At 45.0% G+C, this 20,168-nt stretch overlaps 1 protein-coding gene across 1 annotated transcript in view; it reads right to left on the bottom strand.

Moving 5' to 3' along the window:
- The window catches only part of LOC145349351 (uncharacterized), a 49,223-nt gene that overhangs the window by 10,551 nt on the left and 18,504 nt on the right, over window positions 1-20,168 (bottom strand). The window contains exon 2 of the mRNA XM_080197867.1: window positions 18,495-18,573. Coding sequence (XP_080053993.1) covers window positions 18,495-18,573 — 79 coding nt within the window. The remainder of the gene's footprint in view (window positions 1-18,494; window positions 18,574-20,168) is intronic.

Genomic DNA, 20,168 nt, shown 5'->3' on the forward strand with positions numbered 1-20,168 from the left:
CCATGGAAGGATTGTATACGGAGTCTCTGTGGGTGAAAGTTAGGAACAGGAAGAGGTCAATAACTTTACTGGGTGTTTTCTATAGGCTGCCCAACAGTAACAGGAATGTTGAGGAGCAGATTGGGAAGCAGATCCTGGAAAAGTGTAATAATAACAGAGTTGTCATGATGGGAGATTTTAATTTTCTAAATATTGATTGGAAACTCCCTAGGGTAAGAGGTTTAGATGGGGAGGAGTTTGTTAGGTGTGTTCAGGAGGGTTTCCTCACACAGTATGTGGATAAGCCTACAAAAGGAGAGGCTGTACTTGACTTGGTATTGGGAAATGAACCTGGTCAGGTGTCAGATCTCTCAGTGGGCGATAGTGATCATAATTCTATCTCCTTTACAATAGCATTGGAGAGAGATAGGATCAGACAAGTTAGAAAAGTGTTTAATTAGAGTAAGGGCAATTATGAGGCTATCAGGCAGGAAATTGGAGGCTTAAATTGGAAAGAGGTTTTCTCAGGGAAATGTATGGAAGAAATGTGGCAAATTTTCAGGAAGTATTTGTCTGGAGTTCTGCATAGCAATATTCCAGTGAGACAGGGAAGTTACAGGGACCGTGGTGTACAAAGGCTGTAATAAATATAGTCAAGAAGAAAAGCTTACAAAAGGTTCAGAGAGCAAGGTAATGTTAGAGATCTAGAAGAGTATACGGCTAATAGGAAGGACCTTAAGAAGGAAATTGGGAGAGCCAGAAGGGGTCATGAGAAGGCCTTGGCAGGCAGGATTAAGGAAAAGCCCAAGACATTCTACAAGTATGTGAAGAACAAGAGGAGAAGACAAGAAAGAATAGGATCTATCAAGTGTGATGGTGGGAAAGTTTGTATGGAACCGGAAGAAATAGCAGACGTACTTTATGAATACTTTACTTCAGTATTCACTGTGGAAAACGATCTTGGTGGTTACAGTGCAGACTTGCAGTGGACTGAAAAGTTTGAGCATGTAGATATTAAGAAAGAGGATGTGTTGGAGCTTTCGAAAAGCATCAAGTTAGATAAGTCGACGGTACCGGATGGGATGTACCCCAATCTACTGTGGGAGGCGAGGGAGGAGATTGCTGAGCCTCTGGCAATGATTTTTGCATTATCAATGGAGACAGGAGAGATTCCGGAGGATTGGAGGATTGCAGATGAGGTTCCTTTATTCAAAAAGGAACTAGAGATAGCCCTGGAAATTATAGACCAGTGAGTCTAACCTCAGTGGTTGGTAAGTTGATGGGGAAGATCCTGAGAGGCAGGATTTATGAATATTTGGAGAGGTATAATATGATTAAGAATAGTCAGCATGGCTTTGTCAAAGGCAGATCATGCCTTATGAGCCTGACTGAATTTTTTGAAGATGTGACTAAACACATTGATGAAGGAAGAATAGTAGATGTAGTATATATGGACTTCAGCAAGGCATTTGATAAGCTGCCCCATACAAGGCTAATTGAGAAAGTGAAGGGGCATGAGATCCCAGGGGGCATTGCTTTGTGGATCCAGAGTGGGCTTGCCCACAGAAGGCAAAGAGTGGTTATAGATTGGTCATATTATGCATGAAAGTCAGTCATAAAGAACATAAGAACATAAGAAATAGGAGCAGGAGTAGGCCATCTAGCCCTTTGAGCCTGGCCCGCCATTCAATAAGATCATGGCTGATCTGAAGTGAATCAGTTCTACTTGCCTGCTTTCTCCCCATAACCCTTAATCCCCTTGTCTATCAGAAATCTACAGACAAGTAGAGCACCAGTGGAGTGCCCCAGGGATCTGTTCTGGACCCTTACTCTTTGTGATTTTTATAAATGGCCTGGATGAGGAAGTGGAGGGATGGGTTGGTAAGTTTGCTGATGATACAAAGGTTGGAGATGTTGTGGATAGTGTGAAGGGATGTAAGAAGTTGCAGTGAGACCTTGCTAGGATGCAAGATTGGGCAGAGAAGTGGCAGATGGAGTTCAACCCAGATAAATGTGAAGTGGTTCATTTTGGCAAATAGGATGGCAGAATATAATATTAATGGTAGGACTCTTGGCAGTGTGGAAGATCAGAACGATCTTGGGGTCTGAGTTCATAAGACGCTCAAAGCAGCTGCGTGGGTTAAAGCTACGGTTAAGAAGGCGTATGGTGTACTGACCTTCATCAATTGAGGAACTGAGTTTAGGAGGCAAGAGATAATGTTGCAGCTATATAGGACCCTGGTCAGACCCCACTTGGAGTACTGTGCTCAGTTCTGGTTGTCTCATTACAGGAAGGATGTGAAAGCCATAGAAAGGGTGCAGAGGAGATTTACAAGGATGTTGCCTGGATTGGGGAGCATGCCTTATGAGGATAGGTTGAGGGAGCTTGGCCTTTTCTTCTTGGAGAGACGAAGGATGAGGGGTGACCTGATAGAGGTGTATAAGATGTTGAGGGGTATTGAATGAGTAGATAGTCAGAGGCTTTTTACCAGGCTGAAATGGTTGCTACAAGAGGACACAGGTTTAAGGTGCTGGTGAGTAGGTACAGAGGAGATGTCAGGGGTAAGTTTTTCACTCAGAGTGGTGGGTGCGTGGAATGGGCTGCCGGCAATGGTGGTGGAGGTGGATTCAATAAGGTCTTTTAAGAGACTTTTAGATAAGTATATGGAACTTAGTAAGATGGAAGGTTATAGGTAAGCCTACCAATCTCTAAGGTAGGGAGATGTTCGGCACAACTTTGTGGGTTTTTTCTGTGTTTCTGTGTGTTTGTCACTCTTGTCCTTCTACGTGTTGAAAGAGCCTTATTGAGTCGTTGCAGTGCATCTTATAGATGGTGCCCATAATATCACTGTGGGTTTTTAGTGGGTGCTGATCAAGTTGACAGCTTTGTCCTGTGAAATTCCTGAAGTGTTGTTAGAGTTGCACTCATCCAAGCATTGATTTTTATCAATGATTTGGAGGAGGGGGCTGAAGGGTGGGTTAGTAAATTTGCTGATGACACCAAGATTGGTGGAGTAATGGATGAGGTGGGGGGGGCTCTTGTAGGCTGCAAAGAGACATTGATAGGATGCAAAGCTGGGTCAAAAAATGGCAGATGGAGTTTAACCCTGATAAGCGCAAGGTGATTCATTTTGGTAGTACAAACTTGAATGCCGATTACAGGGTTCTGAGGAATGTGGAGGAACAGAGAAATCTTGGGGTTCACACCCAGAGATCTCTGAAGGTTGCCACTTAAGTGGGTAGAGCTGTGAAGAAAGATTATAGTGTGTTAGCATTTATTAACAGGGGGTTTGAGTTTAAGAGCCGTGGGGTTATGCTGCAATTATACAGGACCTTGGTAATTGGAATATTGTGTGCAGTTCTGGTCACCTCACTATAAGAAGGATGTGGAAGCATTGGAGAGAGTTTGGAGGAGATTTACCAGAGTGCTACCTGGTTTGGAGGGTAGATCTTATGAGGGAAGGTTGAGGGAGCTGGGGCTTTTCTCTTTAGAATGGAGGAGGATGAGAGGCGACTTAATAGAGGTTTATAAATTGGTGAACGGGATAGATAGAGTGGACGTGTAGAGATTATTTCCTCAGGTTGGTGTAGCTGTTACTAGGGGGCATAACTATAAGGTTCACGGCAGGAGATATAGGAGGGATGTCCGAGGTAGGTTCTTTTCTCAGAAAGTGGTTGGTGTATGGAATGTACTGCCTGCTGATAGTGGAGTCAGACACTTTAGGAACTTTTAAGCAGTTATTGGAAAGGCACATGCAACACACCAGAATGATAGGGAGTGGAATAGCTTGATCTTGGGTTTAGACATAGCTCAGCACGACATTGAGGGCTGAAGGGCCTGTACTGTGCTATACTGTTCTATGTTCTATGTTCTGATACCTAAAACTATCATAATCCCACCTTGATCAAATCTTCTGTCAACCTCTTTTACTCAAGGAGAACAATCCCAGGTTTTCCAACATAAATCTGTAACTAAAATCCCTCATCCCTATAACTATTCTGGCAAATCTTCTCAACACCCTCTTGAGGACCCTCACATCCTTCCTAAATTATGCTGGCCAGAACTGGACCATTTGCAGTTAAGTTTATAAAGTTTCAGCAAAAATTCCTGCCGTTCTGCTGAAATTATCAATTTACAAAGCCCAGGCATTTTACGGTTTGCTTATTTGCCTCTGAATATGTTCTGCATTCTTGGAAGATTCATACACGTACTGTCCCAGGTCTCTCTGTACTTCACACTCTTTAGAATGGTGCCATTAAGTCTATGTTGCCTCTCCCTAGCCCTAATGCTAAGTTACATCTTTGTATTGAATTTCATAACCTATTTGTCTGCATATTTTGTCCTATTCATGTCTCGTTTCAATCAATTGGTAGTATCCTCACTGTTTAGCATCCTGTAGTCTGAAAATCAAACACTTACCATGACTTCCTGCTTTCTATCCTGAAGTCCATTTTTTAATCCAATTTGATATATCACTCCTATTCCATGGGCCTTATTTGTGTTCATTAGCTTTTTGTGTGATACTTTGTTAAATGCTTCCTTAAAGTCCATATTAAACAATATCTGTGTCATTCCCTTCATTAACATTCATCTTACTTCATCATCTGGAACTGACACACCATGGCCTCCACATTTTAATGCAACAGCCAAGAAGGGAAATCAAACCTGGTGTGATTTGGTTGGAAGTGAAATAAACTACAAAGCTGTGCAGTCTCTTTACTCAATCTACAGTCGTCTCTCCAGTCCTTATGAATATTTGTCTCCACTTAAACAATGACTGTACTTGAAAATAGTCAATTTTGGTGTACAGCACGTGGGGCCACTTCTCAGAGACGTTCAAAGGTGCTAAGTGGAAATTTCTTCCTTCTTCTGCCCCAGCCTTCTTTCATATCTTCCTTCTTCTGCTTTCATTTCTTTCCTCTCTACCTTTCCCTCTCTATAAAATAGTCCTCTTCTCTTAACTAATTGAAGTGCATCAATGTCATTATTATCACAAGTGGAAGTAATTCCTAAGCTGGCCAGTTTCATGAAATCATAGAATCACAGTGCAGAAGGAGGCCATTTGGCCCATCGAGTCTGCTTCAACCACAATCCCACCTAGGCCCTATCTGCTTAATCCCATGCATTTACACTAGTCCCCAAGACACGAAGGGAAAATTTAACATGGCTAGCCCACCAAACCCGTACATCTTTGGATTGTGGGAGGAAACTGGAACATCCAACAAGGGGCATACACGCGGTGGGTCGTACAAGGGCTTCTCTTGGATGTTTCGAGAGTAGCCTAGTGCTTCACATCGTTAGTGTACGCTTAAACTGGACCAGATGCTGGGCAACACGACAGCTCAATGACTATCACTGTTTGCTGTGCAGATGCATGGATTTGGGCTAGTGTCTGTGGGAGTTTGCGCATTCTCCCCGTGCTTTTGTGGGTTTTCTCCCGGTTCTCCGGTTTCCTCCCACACCCCAAAGATGTGCTCTTAGGCTGATTGGTGTAACAAATTGTCCCTAAATTAGTCTCCCCTCAATCTGGTTTCCAATGTAGAGTGCCATAAGCATAGACAAGGGTCATGGGTGGAGAGGGAACTCACAATGTTGAAATGGCGGCGTGGGCTCGTTGGGCTGAAGGGCCTGTTTCCCGTGCTGTGTTGTTCTTTGTTCTTTGTTTTTTTTTATCTAGAAGAAACCCATGCAGACATGGGGAGAATGTGCAAATTCCACACAGGCAGTGAACTGGAACCCTTCTGCTCCATAGTGAAGCAATGAGGGAAAGAGATGTTCAAGACTAGCAACATGCAGACAGTTTTTACGAATTTGTGCTTCGCAAGCCACGAGTGCATATTAGGAATTCAGGCAGTTGTCATCCATACTTTGACTTCTGTAATATGCATCTGATTCATGAAGCACTGTGAATTCTTACAATATTTGCAAAATGTGTACTACTACCAAGCTCAGTCGTAGCTTGTTCTGTAATTGGCCTGCCAGGAACTAAGGATGTGCAATATGTGTAATTGAAATAATGATGTTATTCCAATTGGCTTACTAAACTGTATACAAAAAAAAGACTCAAAATGACTTCATTAGTGCACTTCAAACAATGGCTAATCTGATGCATGTGAGAAACTGGAACAGCACCTAGTGGGCATAAGTATCAGAAAGGACAAAAAAAGAAAGCATTGCCAGTACAAGGAATTTGTGCTGACTTGTATTATAACTTTTTATAAGTCTCTTTATGTCTTCAGTCTATTAAATAGAAACATGATGGGGATCCTGAGTTTAATCAGTGCACATCCTTTGACATGTGGTATTCCAGGATGCTTCTCATGTTCTGGACAATTACAGTCATAGAGGTTTACAGCATGGAAACAGGCCCTTTTTTTAAAACCCCTAAGCTAATCCTAATTGCCCGCATTTGGCAAAATCCTCTATACCCATCGTATCCATGTAACTCTCTAAATGTTTTTTAAAAGATAAAATTGTACCTGCCTCTACTACTACATCTGGCAGCTTGTTCCAGACACTCACCACCCTCTGTGTGAAAAAATTGCCCCTCTGGACACTTTTCTATCTCTCCCCTCTCACCTTAACCCTATGACCTCTAGTTTTAAACTCCCCTACCTTTGGGAAAAGATATTGACTATCTACCTTGTCTATGCTCCTCATTATTTTATAGACCTCAATAATGTCACCCCTCAGCCTCCTGTGCTCCAGACAGAAAAAAGTCCCAGCCGTCTATTCAGCTTCTCCTTATAATTCAATCCATCAAATCCCGGTAGTATCCTAGCAAATCTTTCCTGCACTCTTTCTAGTTTAATAATATCCTTTCTATAATGGAGCGACCAGAATTGCACACAGTATTCCAAGTGTGGCCTTACCAATGTCTTGTACGACTTCAACAAGATGTCCCAACTCCTGTATTCAATGTTCTGACGATGAAACCGAGCATGCCAAATATCTTCTTCACCACTCTGTCCACTTGTGACTCCACTTTCAAGGAGCTATGAACATGTACCCCTAGATCTCTTTGTTCTGTAACTCTCCCCAGTGCCCTACCACTAACTGAGTAACTCCTGCCCTGGATCGATCTACCAAAATGCATCACCTCGCATTTGTCTAAATTAAACTTCATCTGCCATTCGTCAGCCCACTAGTCCAGTTGATCAAGATCCCGTTGAATTTGGAAAAAACTTTCTTCACTGTCCACTGTGCCACCAATCTTGGTGTCATCTGCACAGGCACAGGAAATTGTCAGCTGAAGGCATTTGAGCTTCAGGTCTTGGAGCTTGAGTGGCAGGTGCAGCTGCAAGGCTGGTAGCTACAGGGATTGTATGTTTCTGGATGTGGTCACCCTGCAACTGAAAGCTGCGCAGATGAAGAGGGAATGGGTGACCATCAAGCAGTCAAGAAGGAGCAGGCAAGTAGTGAAGGAGTGTCCAGAGCACAAATTTCTCTCCAATCAGTATTCATAGAACATAGAACATAGAACATTACAGCGCAGAACAGGCCCTTCGGCCCACGATGTTGCGCCGACCAGTTACAAAAACAATGACCCACTAGCCTATACCAATCCCTTTTCGTCCATAAACCTATCCAGAGATCTCTTAAACGCCCCCAAACTAGACGCATTTACAACTGCAGCAGGCAGGGCATTCCAATCCTTCACCACCCGCTGGGTAAAGAACCTACCCCTGACATCCGTCCTGTAGCTACCCCCCCTTAATTTAAAGCCATGCCCCCTCGTGCTAGCTTTCTCCATCCGAGGAAAAAGGCTATCACTATCCACCCTATCTAAACCTCTAATCATCTTATATGTTTCAATAAGATCCCCTCTTAGCCGCCTTCTTTCCAACGAAAACAACCCTAAATCCCTCAGTCTCTCCTCATAGGACCTCCCCACCATACCAGGCACCATCCTAGTAAACCTCCTCTGCACCCTCTCCAACGCCTCCACATCCTTCTTGTAATGCGGGGACCAGAACTGCACACAGTACTCCAAGTGCGGCCGCACTAGAGTAGTGTACAGTTGCAACATTACACTGCGACTCCTAAATTCAATCCCCCTACCAATAAACGCCAAGACACCGTACGCCTTCTTAACAACCTTATCTACTTGATTCCCAACTTTCAGGGATCTATGTACACACACACCTAGATCCCTCTGTTCATCCACACTATTCAAAGTCCTCCCGTTAGCCCTATACTCGACACATCTGTTGCTCCTACCAAAGTGAATTACCTCACACTTCTCCGCATTAAATTCCATCCGCCACCTCTCGGCCCAGCTCTGCAACCTATCTAAGTCTCCCTGCAGACTATGACACCCTTCCTCACAATCTACCACACCTCCAATTTTGGTGTCATCAGCAAATTTACTAATCCACCCAACTATACCCTCATCCAGATCATTAATAAAAATTACAAACAACAGTGGCCCCAAAACAGATCCCTGAGGCACACCACTCGTAACTGTACTCCATGATGAATATTTACCATCCACCACCACCCTCTGTCTCCTATCTGATAGCCAATTCCTGATCCAACTTCCTAGATTACCCACAATCCCATACATCTGCATTTTCTGCAGAAGCCTACCATGGTGAACCTTATCGAACGCCTTACTAAAATCCATGTATACCACGTCAACTGCCTTACCCCCATCCACCTCTTTGGTCACCTTCTCAAAAAACTCAATAAGGTTAGTAAGGCACGACCTACCCGCTACAAAACCATGTTGACTATTTCTAATCAATTCATTACACTCCAAATAACTATAAACCCTATCCCTAATAATTTTTTCTAAAACCTTGCCCACAACAGAAGTAAGACTCACCGGTCTATAATTCCCGGCAAAGTCTCTGTTCCCCTTCTTAAACAATGGGACAACATTCGCTATCCTCCAATCCTCCGGGACTACACCAGAGACCAATGACGACCTGAAGATCTGAGCCAGAGGCTCTGCAATCACCTCTCTAGCCTCCCAGAGAATCCTAGGGTAGATCCCATCCGGACCAGGGGACTTATCTATTTTCAGCCCCTCAAGAATTTCCAGCACATCCTCTTTATCAACCGTAATACTGTCTATTTTACACCCCTGCAACCCAATGTCCTCCTCAGCTATATTCATGTCCCCCTGCGTGAACACCGAAGAGAAATATTGGTTCAATACTTCTCCAATCTCCTCCGGTTCCACACACAACTTCCCCCTGCTGTCTGTAACTGGCCCTAATCTTGCCCTGACCAACCTTCTGTTCTTGACATACCTATAGAACGCCTTAGGATTCAGTTCTGAATCCTGGTGAGTGTGATTATTCCTTTGGAGAGTGCATCCATAGACACGGGTCCACGACCCTGCAGTTGGCTCAGCATTACAGGGGTAGGAGAAAGATTTGGGGGTGCAAAGTGAAGCTTTATTTAACAACTGGGGTATTTTATCCACACTTTAGGAAAGATGTGAAGGCATTAGAGATAGAATAGAAAAGATTTATCGGAGTGGTTCTGGTAAATGAAACAATTCAGTTGTTTAGATTGACAAAGTTGGACTATCCCCTTGGAGAGGCTGAGGGGAGATTTGATAGAAATATGTTTTAGACCTGGAATGTACTACATGATTAATGATGGAGACAAATTTGATCATGGCTTTCAAAAGGGAATTGAATAGTTATCTTAAATTCAGGACTATGGGGAAAAGGCCTGTTCTGTGTAACTTTATTGCTTTCCAAAGACACCACATACCCCTTCTGAGTTGAAAGGATCAGTGGCAAAATTAGGGTTGGCTGACTTGGGATAGCTCAAATCCAAAATCTGGATGATTTCGCAGAAGGGGGAACCCACAAACCTCCACTGGCTCTGCCACTGACCCACTGCACTGATTTTTTAGCACGGCAGGCCTGGAGAATCACGTCTCGGCTGATTTGTGGGATTCCTCTGAACCTTTGCGCCGTGATTGCTTCTCCTGGGCCCAGATTTCTGGCGGCGTCTGCATGCTGCCAAAAAACAGCTGGGAGGTGGGGCTAATATTTAAATATTATTTTAAATACAATTTAAATGTAATTACTGGGCTCGGACTGAATTCTCACTCCAGCAGGGTTAGAACATAAGAACATAATAAGAACATAAGAACTAGGAACGGGAGTAAGCCATCTGACCCGTCGAGCCTGCTCTGCCATTCAATAAGATCATGGCTGATCTTTTTGTGGACTTAGCTCCACTTACCCACTTGCTCACCATAACACTTAATTCCTTTACTGTTCAAACATTTATCTATCCTTGCCTTAAAAACATTCAATGAGGTAGCTTCAACTGCTTCACTGGGCAGAGAATTCCCAGATTCACAACCCTTTGAGTGAAGAAGTTCCTCAACTCAGTCCAAAATCTGCTTCCCCTTATTTTGAGGCAATGTCCCCAGTTCTAGTTTCACCCACCAGTGGAAACAACTTCCCTGCTTCTATCTTATCTATTCCCTTCATAATCTTATATGTTTCTATAAGATCTCCCCTAATTCTTCTGAATTCCAATGAGTATATCCCCAGTGTACTCAGTCTTTCCTCATAAACCAACCCTCTCAACTCCGGAATCAACTGAGTCAATCTCCTCTGCACCCCCTTCCAGTGCCAGTATATCCTTTCTCAAGTAAGACCAAAACTGTACACAGTACTCCAGGTGTGGTCTCACCAGCACCTTACACAGCTGCAACATAATCTCACTATTTTTAAACTCCATCCCTCTAGCAATGAAGGACAAAATTCCATTTGCCTTCTTAATTACCTGCTGCACCTGCAAACCAACTCTTTGTGATTCTTGCACAAGGACACCCAGGTCCCTCTGCATAGTGGCATGTTGCAATTTTTAACCATTTAAATAATAGTCCATTTTGCTGTTATTCCGACCAAAATGACCTCACATATACCAACATTGTACTCCATCTGCCAGACCTTCGCACACTCACTTAAGACTTTCAGTGTCCTCTGCACACTTTGATCTGCCACTCATCTTAGTGTCATCTACAAATTTTGACGCACTACACTTGGTCTCCAACTACTAATCATTTTATGTAAATCGTAAACAATTGCAGTCCCAATACTGATCCCTGAGACATACCACTAGTCACTGATAGCCTACCAGAAAAATATCATTTACCCCTACTCTTTACTTTCTGTTAGTTGATCAATCCTCTTTCCATGCTAATACATCACACATAACACCGTGCACTTTTATCTTATGTAGCAGTCTTTGGTGCGGCACTTTGTCAACTGCCTTCTGGAAATCCAGATATACCACATCCACAGGTTCCCCATTGTCCATTGCTCGTGTAATGTTCTCAAAGAATTCCACCAAATTAATCAAACATGACCTTCCCTTCATGAACCCTTGCTGCGTCTTACGAATGGGACAATTTATATCCAGATATCTCGCCATTTCTTCCTTGATGATATATTCAAGCATTTTCCTACTACAGAAGTTAAGCTAACCAGTCTATAGTTATCTGGCTCTGGTCTATCTCCTTTTTTTAACAGTGGCGTCACATTTGCTGTTTTCCAATCTGTGGAAAGCACCCCAGAGTCTAGTGCATTTGCTATTTCTCCCGCCATCTCTTTTAGTACCCTGGGATGCATTCCATCAGGACCAGGAGACTTGTCTACCTTTAGTCGCACTAACTTTCCCAACACTACCTCTTTCATAATGATAGTTCTAGGTTCTCACCTGCCATAACCTTCCTGTCATGTTATTTGTGTTTTCCACTGTGAAGACTGACACAAAATACCTGTTCAATGTCTCAGCCATTTTTTTCATTTCCAGTTGTCACATCAAACCAGCTCCCCACTTTTGGGGAACTAGCAGGATGACCCCAGTGCAGTGAAGGAGGGGGGAAATCAGGGCTCCCCAGGGGTTTGGGTGCTGGGGATTGGTTGCCCCTGGGCATGGGCACCCTGGCAGTGCCAGCTGTACCCCTGGCACTGCCCAAGGGACAAAATGCCCAGCAATCAAGCTGGCCAGCAAACTGCAGGCTGACAGATAGGGGCCACTGTGCATGTGCAGTGGCCCAGCACTGTCAGCCTGTGACGTGAAAAGGCCCCATCTCCCGAACATTTAATGATATTCTTGATTGTGACCTCTGCTTTGCACAAAGTGTGGGAGATTCTAGAATGAAGTTGCACTGAAAGAAACAGCGTGATTTACATGTTTTCCTGCAAATTCAACACTTGGAACATTTTTGGGAGAATTGCGCTCACTTTGCGATCATGAAAGTTTAACAACTCACAGCTGTTGCAACTTTTCATTAATACAATCTATTGAATGCAATACTCTAGTTCAATTAATTAACTGCATAACTTAGAGAGTAAGCTTTCTAAATGCAGTGCGGAGCGTAAATTCACCACTCAGTTAAACATTTTGAACATTATGCACAGTGCATAACTGAACTTTCAACATTACTTTCTGGAGGGAGAACAGGAAGCTCACATTCCGTCAATTCATTTTAATGAATAATCATGAGCTAGTTTATTGTCTGGGTTCCTGATTTCCTATTTTTATCTCTGCAGGCAAGAGACTGTGATCATTCAGAAAATTCACTCCAAAATGTCACCTCTTGGAACTTCTAGTAGAAACAGTGAGCGGGATTTTCCCAAACAAGTTATAAGGCGCAATCATGCTAGCTCATCATTCCAGTTGATTGGGTTGGTTTGAGAAAGCTAAGTGATCCCACTATTTTAAAAATATCAGGAAAATTAGGTTCTTGCTCTTCTCTCTCTGCATGCAGAGATATTATTGTCACTATTTTACAGGTGGGATCAATTTCTCATCCAAAAAGGGCACAAAGCCGATTTGCGTAACATGATATGCTTAACATGTTATTAATGCACTCGGCATGGCATCATCCGGCCTCACTTATTCTTACCTCCTTGCCAGTCAATTTTCATACTGGTGAGAAGTACAGCTGATCTCTACTAGTGGAGGACACCGGGTGTGATGGCCTTGCTAGGGAGGGGGCACAGAGGCCATTGAAGCCTGTGGGTGGTCAGGGGCATGGCTAGACAGTGCCCATGGTACCCTGGCACTACCACTGGGCACCATAACTGTGCTGGGGCAGTGCCATGGAGATGGAGCCTGAGTGGGGGTGGGGCTATGATGGGTGGGGAGGCAAGGGGGAGCTTTGCAGTAGAGTGATGATTGATGGGGGGTATTCAAAGGGGGGATGATCGGTGATGGAAGGGGTGGGTAGACTGTCACAGGAGGTGGGTTGTGCAGGGTGGGCTGTGGAGAGAGATGTGATGTGGAACCCATCAGATGGATCCATGATGCTGGCAGTCCTTGTTGCAATGGGATAACGTTGCCACCGATGCAGACAATGTCCTGGGGGGTTGGGAGTTGGGGGGGCAAGAGGTCTCCCCAGTTCACTCGGAGATCAGGATGCCTCTGCAATGGTGCCCCAAGCAGCCTGTAGCCCGCTTCACCAACATGCTTAGGCTCCACTACCCCCATCCCCAAAACTGGTGAGAATTGCATTTCTGTACAAAAAAAGATAGAGTATCATTAGGTTGCATTTTTAAACTCGTCCAAAAAATAACTCTCCTGTTTTGTCACTCATTTGGAAAGCAAAGTGTCATAAAAGTCTGAAAACGGGAGCCCTACACACCAGTCTTTTCAACCTGCCCTGCACTGCAATCTTTCAACAGTTAGTACAGTGAAAGAGCCTTGATGCACTTCCCACCAGAATGGACACTCCAGGCACATAATTCACCTAAAGTGGCCACAGCTGTGCGCCATTAACAAAGGGCTTGGGGGGCAGTGCCCATGATACCCTGGCCACTGCCCACTGGGCACCATAATGTGCTGGGACAGTGCCATGGGGATGGAGTCTGAGTGGGGGTGGGGCTATGATGAGGGGGGAGGAGGCAAGGGGGGAGCTTTGCAGTGGGGAACACCGCAGACAGGTAATGATTGATGGGGGGTATTCAACAATAAAGTGGAGCGGTGGTAGACTGGCACAGGAGGTGTGTTGTGCAGGGTGGGTCGTGAAGGGAGATGTGATGTGGGATCCATCAGGTGGATCCTGATGCCATAATGCCAGCGGCATTTATGCACTAACAATGGACTTATAGCCAGTAACGCCCAGGAAGATGGCACCACAAGAGCAACACCAAGGTTCAGGGAGGGAGAGTTGAGCCGGCTCTGGAGGAGAGAGCTATTTTATTTCCCCGGGATGGGTGATGACCCGAGGGTTGGGCCGGCAATGCAGTCTGTGAGGCAGTGCTTGTGGCAGTCACTGCTTGTGCAGTAGCACAGAGGTCTGGCATCCTGTGCTTGAAGAAACTGAATGGCCTGGTTCGGGCAGCAAGGGTAAGTGTCCATCCTGTCCTGGCATTGGTCCTGTCAGTTGCGCCTGGAATGTCCACGTTGATCCACTTTCTGACACCCATGACCTTCCAGCACCCGACCCCCACAGTTCCTGCCTCCAACTCCTCTGGCACCCCCAAAAACAAACCCTTCCTGTCGAGGCACGGTCCCAACATATGCTAATCAATTACCACCATCATTGACACTCCACACCCTTCCATCCATTAGGTTTTCAATCCCTCCCTTCTGTCCCTGCAAGAGAAGACAACCTATAATTGCAGGGTGTGGGAGAAGAACGGAGATTGAGCTCTGTCTCCTCACACCATTCAAAGGGCGAGCATTGGAGATTTCGGGGGAGGCCAAGGATAGAACTATGATGCATCATGGAAGAGAGGATCCACAAAACCTTCATTCATATGACCTATCTCAAGTAAGTTGTGATCTGCCCAGAGGTGGAAATGTCTGAGGGCTTGGGCAGATAGACTTCTGCCAGAAGCAAGGAATCAGTTGGCCCCCAGCCAGATGACAGGCCAATGGGATCAGTTCTCCCAAAGTTGCTGGAGATGCAGAGGGATTGCAGGAGGAGCTGTCAACAACATTCCAGCAACTGCAAGGCTACTTGGAGGAATCCCAAAGCCTTCAAGTGCAGGAAATGGTGCCAGCATTGTGTGGTACCCAGGCCAGCACTGGGTACGTAGCAACACAGTGGAAAGCCTGGGGCAGAAAATGGTCACCGGGAGTGGCGGGATCAGAGGCACGGCCGAGTCTCTGAGGATAATGGCTGTGGATCCCTGAAGCATGCTTGAGACACAGAGGATCATGGCTGCCAGCCTCAGGAGCATGGCACAGTCACAATGGGCCACTGCTGAGGGGCCCCAGGGCTTGACCAGTCTCGAGAGCTACTGCTAAGGGCTTGCACACCATGGAGTGGAAGCAGTTGGGCTTCCAAAACTGGCGAGGCCAGTGGAGTTCAGTCCAGCTGTCCCTACTGAGCGTCTCAGAGGCCCGCAGGCACTCCAAGAGAGGGAGAAGCACTAGAGCAATACCAGAGCAATTCCACACAGAAGACCCGAGCTGTCCACAGCATCTCCAAATCCCCTCTATCTGACACCAGTGATCTCACAGCAGTGGGCTGAACAAGGTGGCACAGCTATATCCATGACATCCAAAAGTTGGCCAGGACCCCCAGGGGTCACCGCTAAGGGTATCACAGGCCACAGGACACAGAATGCAGCTGACCACATCCACCTTGGATGTGCATCCTGGATCACCTAGACAAAATGGTCGGCAATGTAAGGTGAAAACGTTGTGGGGTCACCAGAAAGCACAACGTGAAAGCATACATTGTAGTCAGGGTTAGGGCAGTATGCACTGTAAATAATCATTATTAAATGTTCTGGCACCCCACAGCAATGACTCCTCAGTCTGTGATTCACTACCTGCAGAGATGACCCTTCACCGATGAAGGGTCATCCTGACTGGAAATGTTGGCTCTATACTCTCTCCACAGATGATGTCAGAGCAACTGAAATTTTCCAATATTTTCTGTTTTTATTTCAGATTCCAGCGTCCACAGTTTTTCTTTTATTTTAGATGCCATGTCTCCACTGAGGTGGTCTGGAAGGACCCGGTGGCATAGAAGTTGAGGGCCCCAAAGGCCATCACTGCCACCTGAAATGGGTGTCCCACAAGGTGCCAGGTCTGTGAAGACCCAACACAGGTGCTGCACTGTCTCCCTGCTGAGCCAAAGCCTGCAGTGGCACATGGTGTCCAACAGCCCATTGAAAACGATACAGGTCCTGTACACCCTGGATATCAATCTCCTTCGTCCCCTACGCTCCTGCTGCGGCCACTGATCTAGGCTGGCCTTGCAGCTGGCAGACATCTCCCTCCTCCTCGTCAGCAGCATGAGAAGCATTACCAGGTCTAACAGCTCTAACGTGAAATCCATATTTGCTCTGTGGAGGTAGGGAAGAGAGGGACAGAGACAGTATGTAAGGTTATCCATCCGGGCCCCCTCATTGCCTCCCAGCAACCTATGTCCCCATGAGTTTGGACACTGGAAACTGGGCACCATCTCTGATGCCATGCGCCACCTCAATGAGTTACCTATCGTTGACACATCCTTGTCATGGCAGGCATGGGAGAGCATACAGGACCTCCATTGAGAACTCAAAGCATAGACACGAATGAACCACCTGAACAATCTAGTGCAGTGGCTTCCAGCAGCTCAGACAATGGTGAAGAAGAACCTGTGTGACTATCATGAGATGGGCTTCCCATCGAGAGCAGCACAGCAGAGTCCACGCATATGCCCACGTTAATATGAAGAGCCATATTAACCCCTGCCGAACTCCCTTGATTAGAGCAACAGCTGCCAGACCAAGTTCTTGTTACTGTTAGTGGGGTCTGGGATTGGATGTCAGCAGTCAGCAACAGAGCCTGACCAGCAGACAGATGGCAGGGTGACCCATGCGACATTCATGGGGTTGGGATTCAACAGCATGTGAAACCCCTCGGGGGTCGTTCAGTGACCAGGTGGAATGCATGCAACTCGGGCCCCAAGCCAACAGCAACACATGCACCCATGCAAGCCCACCACCGTACAACATGAAGGCAATTGACAGCCCCCTCACCTTGCACTCCGGAGATTAGTGCTCAACGGCATTCACCTCCTCACTCTCCTTCACTATGCTGTGTCTGAGCCACACTTTTGTAAAGCAGCAGTGATTCGCACTGGCATGACATCTCACTGATGAAGCAGGAAACAGCCATGCTGAGCTCGCTAATAATATTGAAATCAATTCAAATGAATGCTAATGAGCTTCCCACCCATTTTGGCATTACATGGTTCACGCCAGGAAAAAGTAGCTGGGATGATAGCAAACCACTTGATGCTGGGCAGCATGATGGCACAGTGGTTAGCACTGCTGCCTCACAGCACCAGGGACTCAGGTTTGATTTCCGGCTTGGGTTACTGTCTGTGTGGAGTTTGTACATTCTCCCCATGTCTGTGTGGGTTTCCTCCGGGTGCTCTGGTTTCCCCCCACAGAACAAATAGTATGCAGGTTAGATGGATCAGCCATGCTAAATTCTCCCTCAGTGCACCCGAACTGGCGCCAGACTGTGGTGACGAGGGAATTTTCGTAGTAACTTCGTTGCAGTGCGAATGTAACTAATAAATAAACTTTATGGATCTAATTTTTAGTATTACATGATATTTTATGGTCTCATCACACTATTTGATGGGCAGGACGAGGTGGTACAATTGCACTCTACATGTTCTTTAATGTCAACAATTTCTTTTTCCATATGTGTAACAGAAATATGTTAAAACAGTTACCACAAACAGCTGCATTTAAACTGCAGATGTGACATTTTGAAGCTTAGTGCTTGTATAACAGCCCCACACACCTACTGCTAATGAGCAAACACAGTCTGAAGTAATCTGTTCCTGTTTTCATTCTTCTCTTTGATCCTAGATGGCCTGATTTGGTATTTGGAGCCAGTTACTGGTTATAGATCAAAGCATACAAAAGTTGTCAGCATTTTCAGTAGCTTTAGGGGCTAAGTGCAGACTTCTGCACTGCCAACAACGGATGGTTGTCACAGGAAAAGCCTGGTGGGATTCCGCAGCTTCACAGCCTGTGATTTTCAGCTCATTAAATTCAAGGAATGGAAAGTCAAGGGCTCAATGCCTTAGTTTCCAGGCTTGCGTCCCTGCTGAGCGCTGCTTCCTGTTGGCAGCTGAGGAAGTCAAATTCAATCCTCCAGTTCATCATTTAGCCTTGGTGCTCACACTGCAGCAGTATATTACGCCACAGGGCTGAGATATATTCACCCTCTGTGATTTAAGGACTGGTTCATAGATATTGGGAATTTTTAAACTCAATCAATTACAACTGATTTTTGTAAATTACAATGAATGGAAGATGATCTCTAGAAACTTGGGGAATTTTCCAATGTGCGATGTCACTGGATGAAGCCTGCTTCAGGAGATAATTGAAAAAATACCCCTCCAGTGGAGTGTTGCGGAAGGAGATGGTATTTTGTGGACATTGCACAGGTCTGGAGCTCAGGCCAATGACCCTCAATTCGAAAGAACTTTTCGAAGAAATGTTCAAAGTTAATAGAATGCCAGATTATCACTGGTTCCATAAATCTGTAATTAGGACCTACTTACCACCTCAAAACAAAGCAAAAACAGATACTTGCTGCGAAGCTCACACTTATGGCTATTAGGACTGCTCTTGTAGGAATCCCTGTAACAATAAATCACAATAACTAAATCCTTCATCCACAGTACTTCATTTATTTGCCTTAATTGCTTTTTAAGTTTTTTTTAGTAACACAGTCATTAAAATCCTTTCTTATACAATTTACCACTGTAAAACACACAGAGCATTACTTAAAGGGTTATTACTTTTACCAATTGTCCATTCAATCAATAAAGGCCCTGATTTCTGCATTATGATTTTGTCCCCTAAACTTTTGATTCTTACACTCGTAACAGACGTTTTCTACTCTACTTCCCTCGAGCACTAACTGAAAATTAATTCATTCTACCTGGCTCAGAAGAAAAACCAAAAACAATATTAAAAATGCTGAATGGTCCTATCACATACGAAACTGATCTTTCTCTTCACCCTGGTGGTAACTGCAGTCTATCCTTTCCTTCTCCCCTATGTATTCTATGATCAGTATGCTTTGTCTGTATAGCTCACAAGGAGCAATAATTTTCACTATAACCCAATACTAACAACAAAGAACAAAGAAAAGTACAGCACAGAAAGAGGTCCTTCAGCCCTCCAAGCCCGTACGGATCATAACTAAAAAAAACTTTCTGCCCTTTCTCATTGAATCATAGAAACCCTACAGGCCATTTGGCCCATTGAGTCTGCACTGACCACAATCCCACCCAGGCCCTACCCTCTTATCTCTACGTATTTATCTGCTAATCCCTCTAACCTATGCATCTCAGGACGCTAAGGGGCAATTTTTTAGCATGGCCAAACAACCTAATCCGCACATCTCAGTCCATATCCCTCTATTTCCTCCCTATTCATGTACCATTCAGATGCTTCTTAAATATGTGCTTCCAGCACATCCTCTGGCAGCGCATTTCAGGCACCCACCACTCTCCACGTGAAAAACTTCTCCCACACATCTCCCTTAAAAACTCTCCCCTCTCATCTTGAACCTGTGCCCCCTTGTAATTGACATTTGCACTCTTAGGAAAAATCTCTGAGTATCCACCCTTTCTATGCCTCTCATACTTTTGTAGACTTCTATCAGGTCTCCCCTCAGCCTCCATCTTTCCAGTGAAAACAATCCTCGTTTCCTCAATGTTTCCGCATAGCCAACACCCTCAAGACCGACGACCTGGTGAAACTTCTTTCACCCTTTTCAAAGTTTCCATGACCTTCTCATAATGTGGAGACCAGTACTGCATGCAATATTCCAAATGCGGCCTAAACAAGGTTTTCTGTATTCGCATCAATGTCCTGGCTGATGAAAGCAAGAACAGGGCCTCTTAAGGATCAACAAGGTCATCTATGTGCAGATCTACAAGAGATCGGTGAAATTCTAAATGAATATTTCTCATCAGTATTTACTGTTGAGAAAGGCACGGATGTTAGGGAATTTGGGGAAATAAGTAGTGATATTTTGAGGAGTGTATACATAACAGAGAAGGAGGTGCTAGAAGTCTTAAAGTGCATCAAGGTAGATAAAATCCAGGGACCTGATGAAGTGCATCCCAGAATGTTCTGGGAGGCTAGGGAGGAAATTGCGGGTCCCCTGGCAGAAATATTTGACTCATTGACAGTTACAGGTGGGGTGCCTGAAGATTGGAGGT

Source organism: Carcharhinus amblyrhynchos, chromosome 10 (genome assembly GCF_965287045.1).
Source record: "Carcharhinus amblyrhynchos chromosome 10, sCarAmb.v2.hapA, whole genome shotgun sequence".
Classification (NCBI taxonomy): domain Eukaryota; kingdom Metazoa; phylum Chordata; class Chondrichthyes; order Carcharhiniformes; family Carcharhinidae; genus Carcharhinus; species Carcharhinus amblyrhynchos.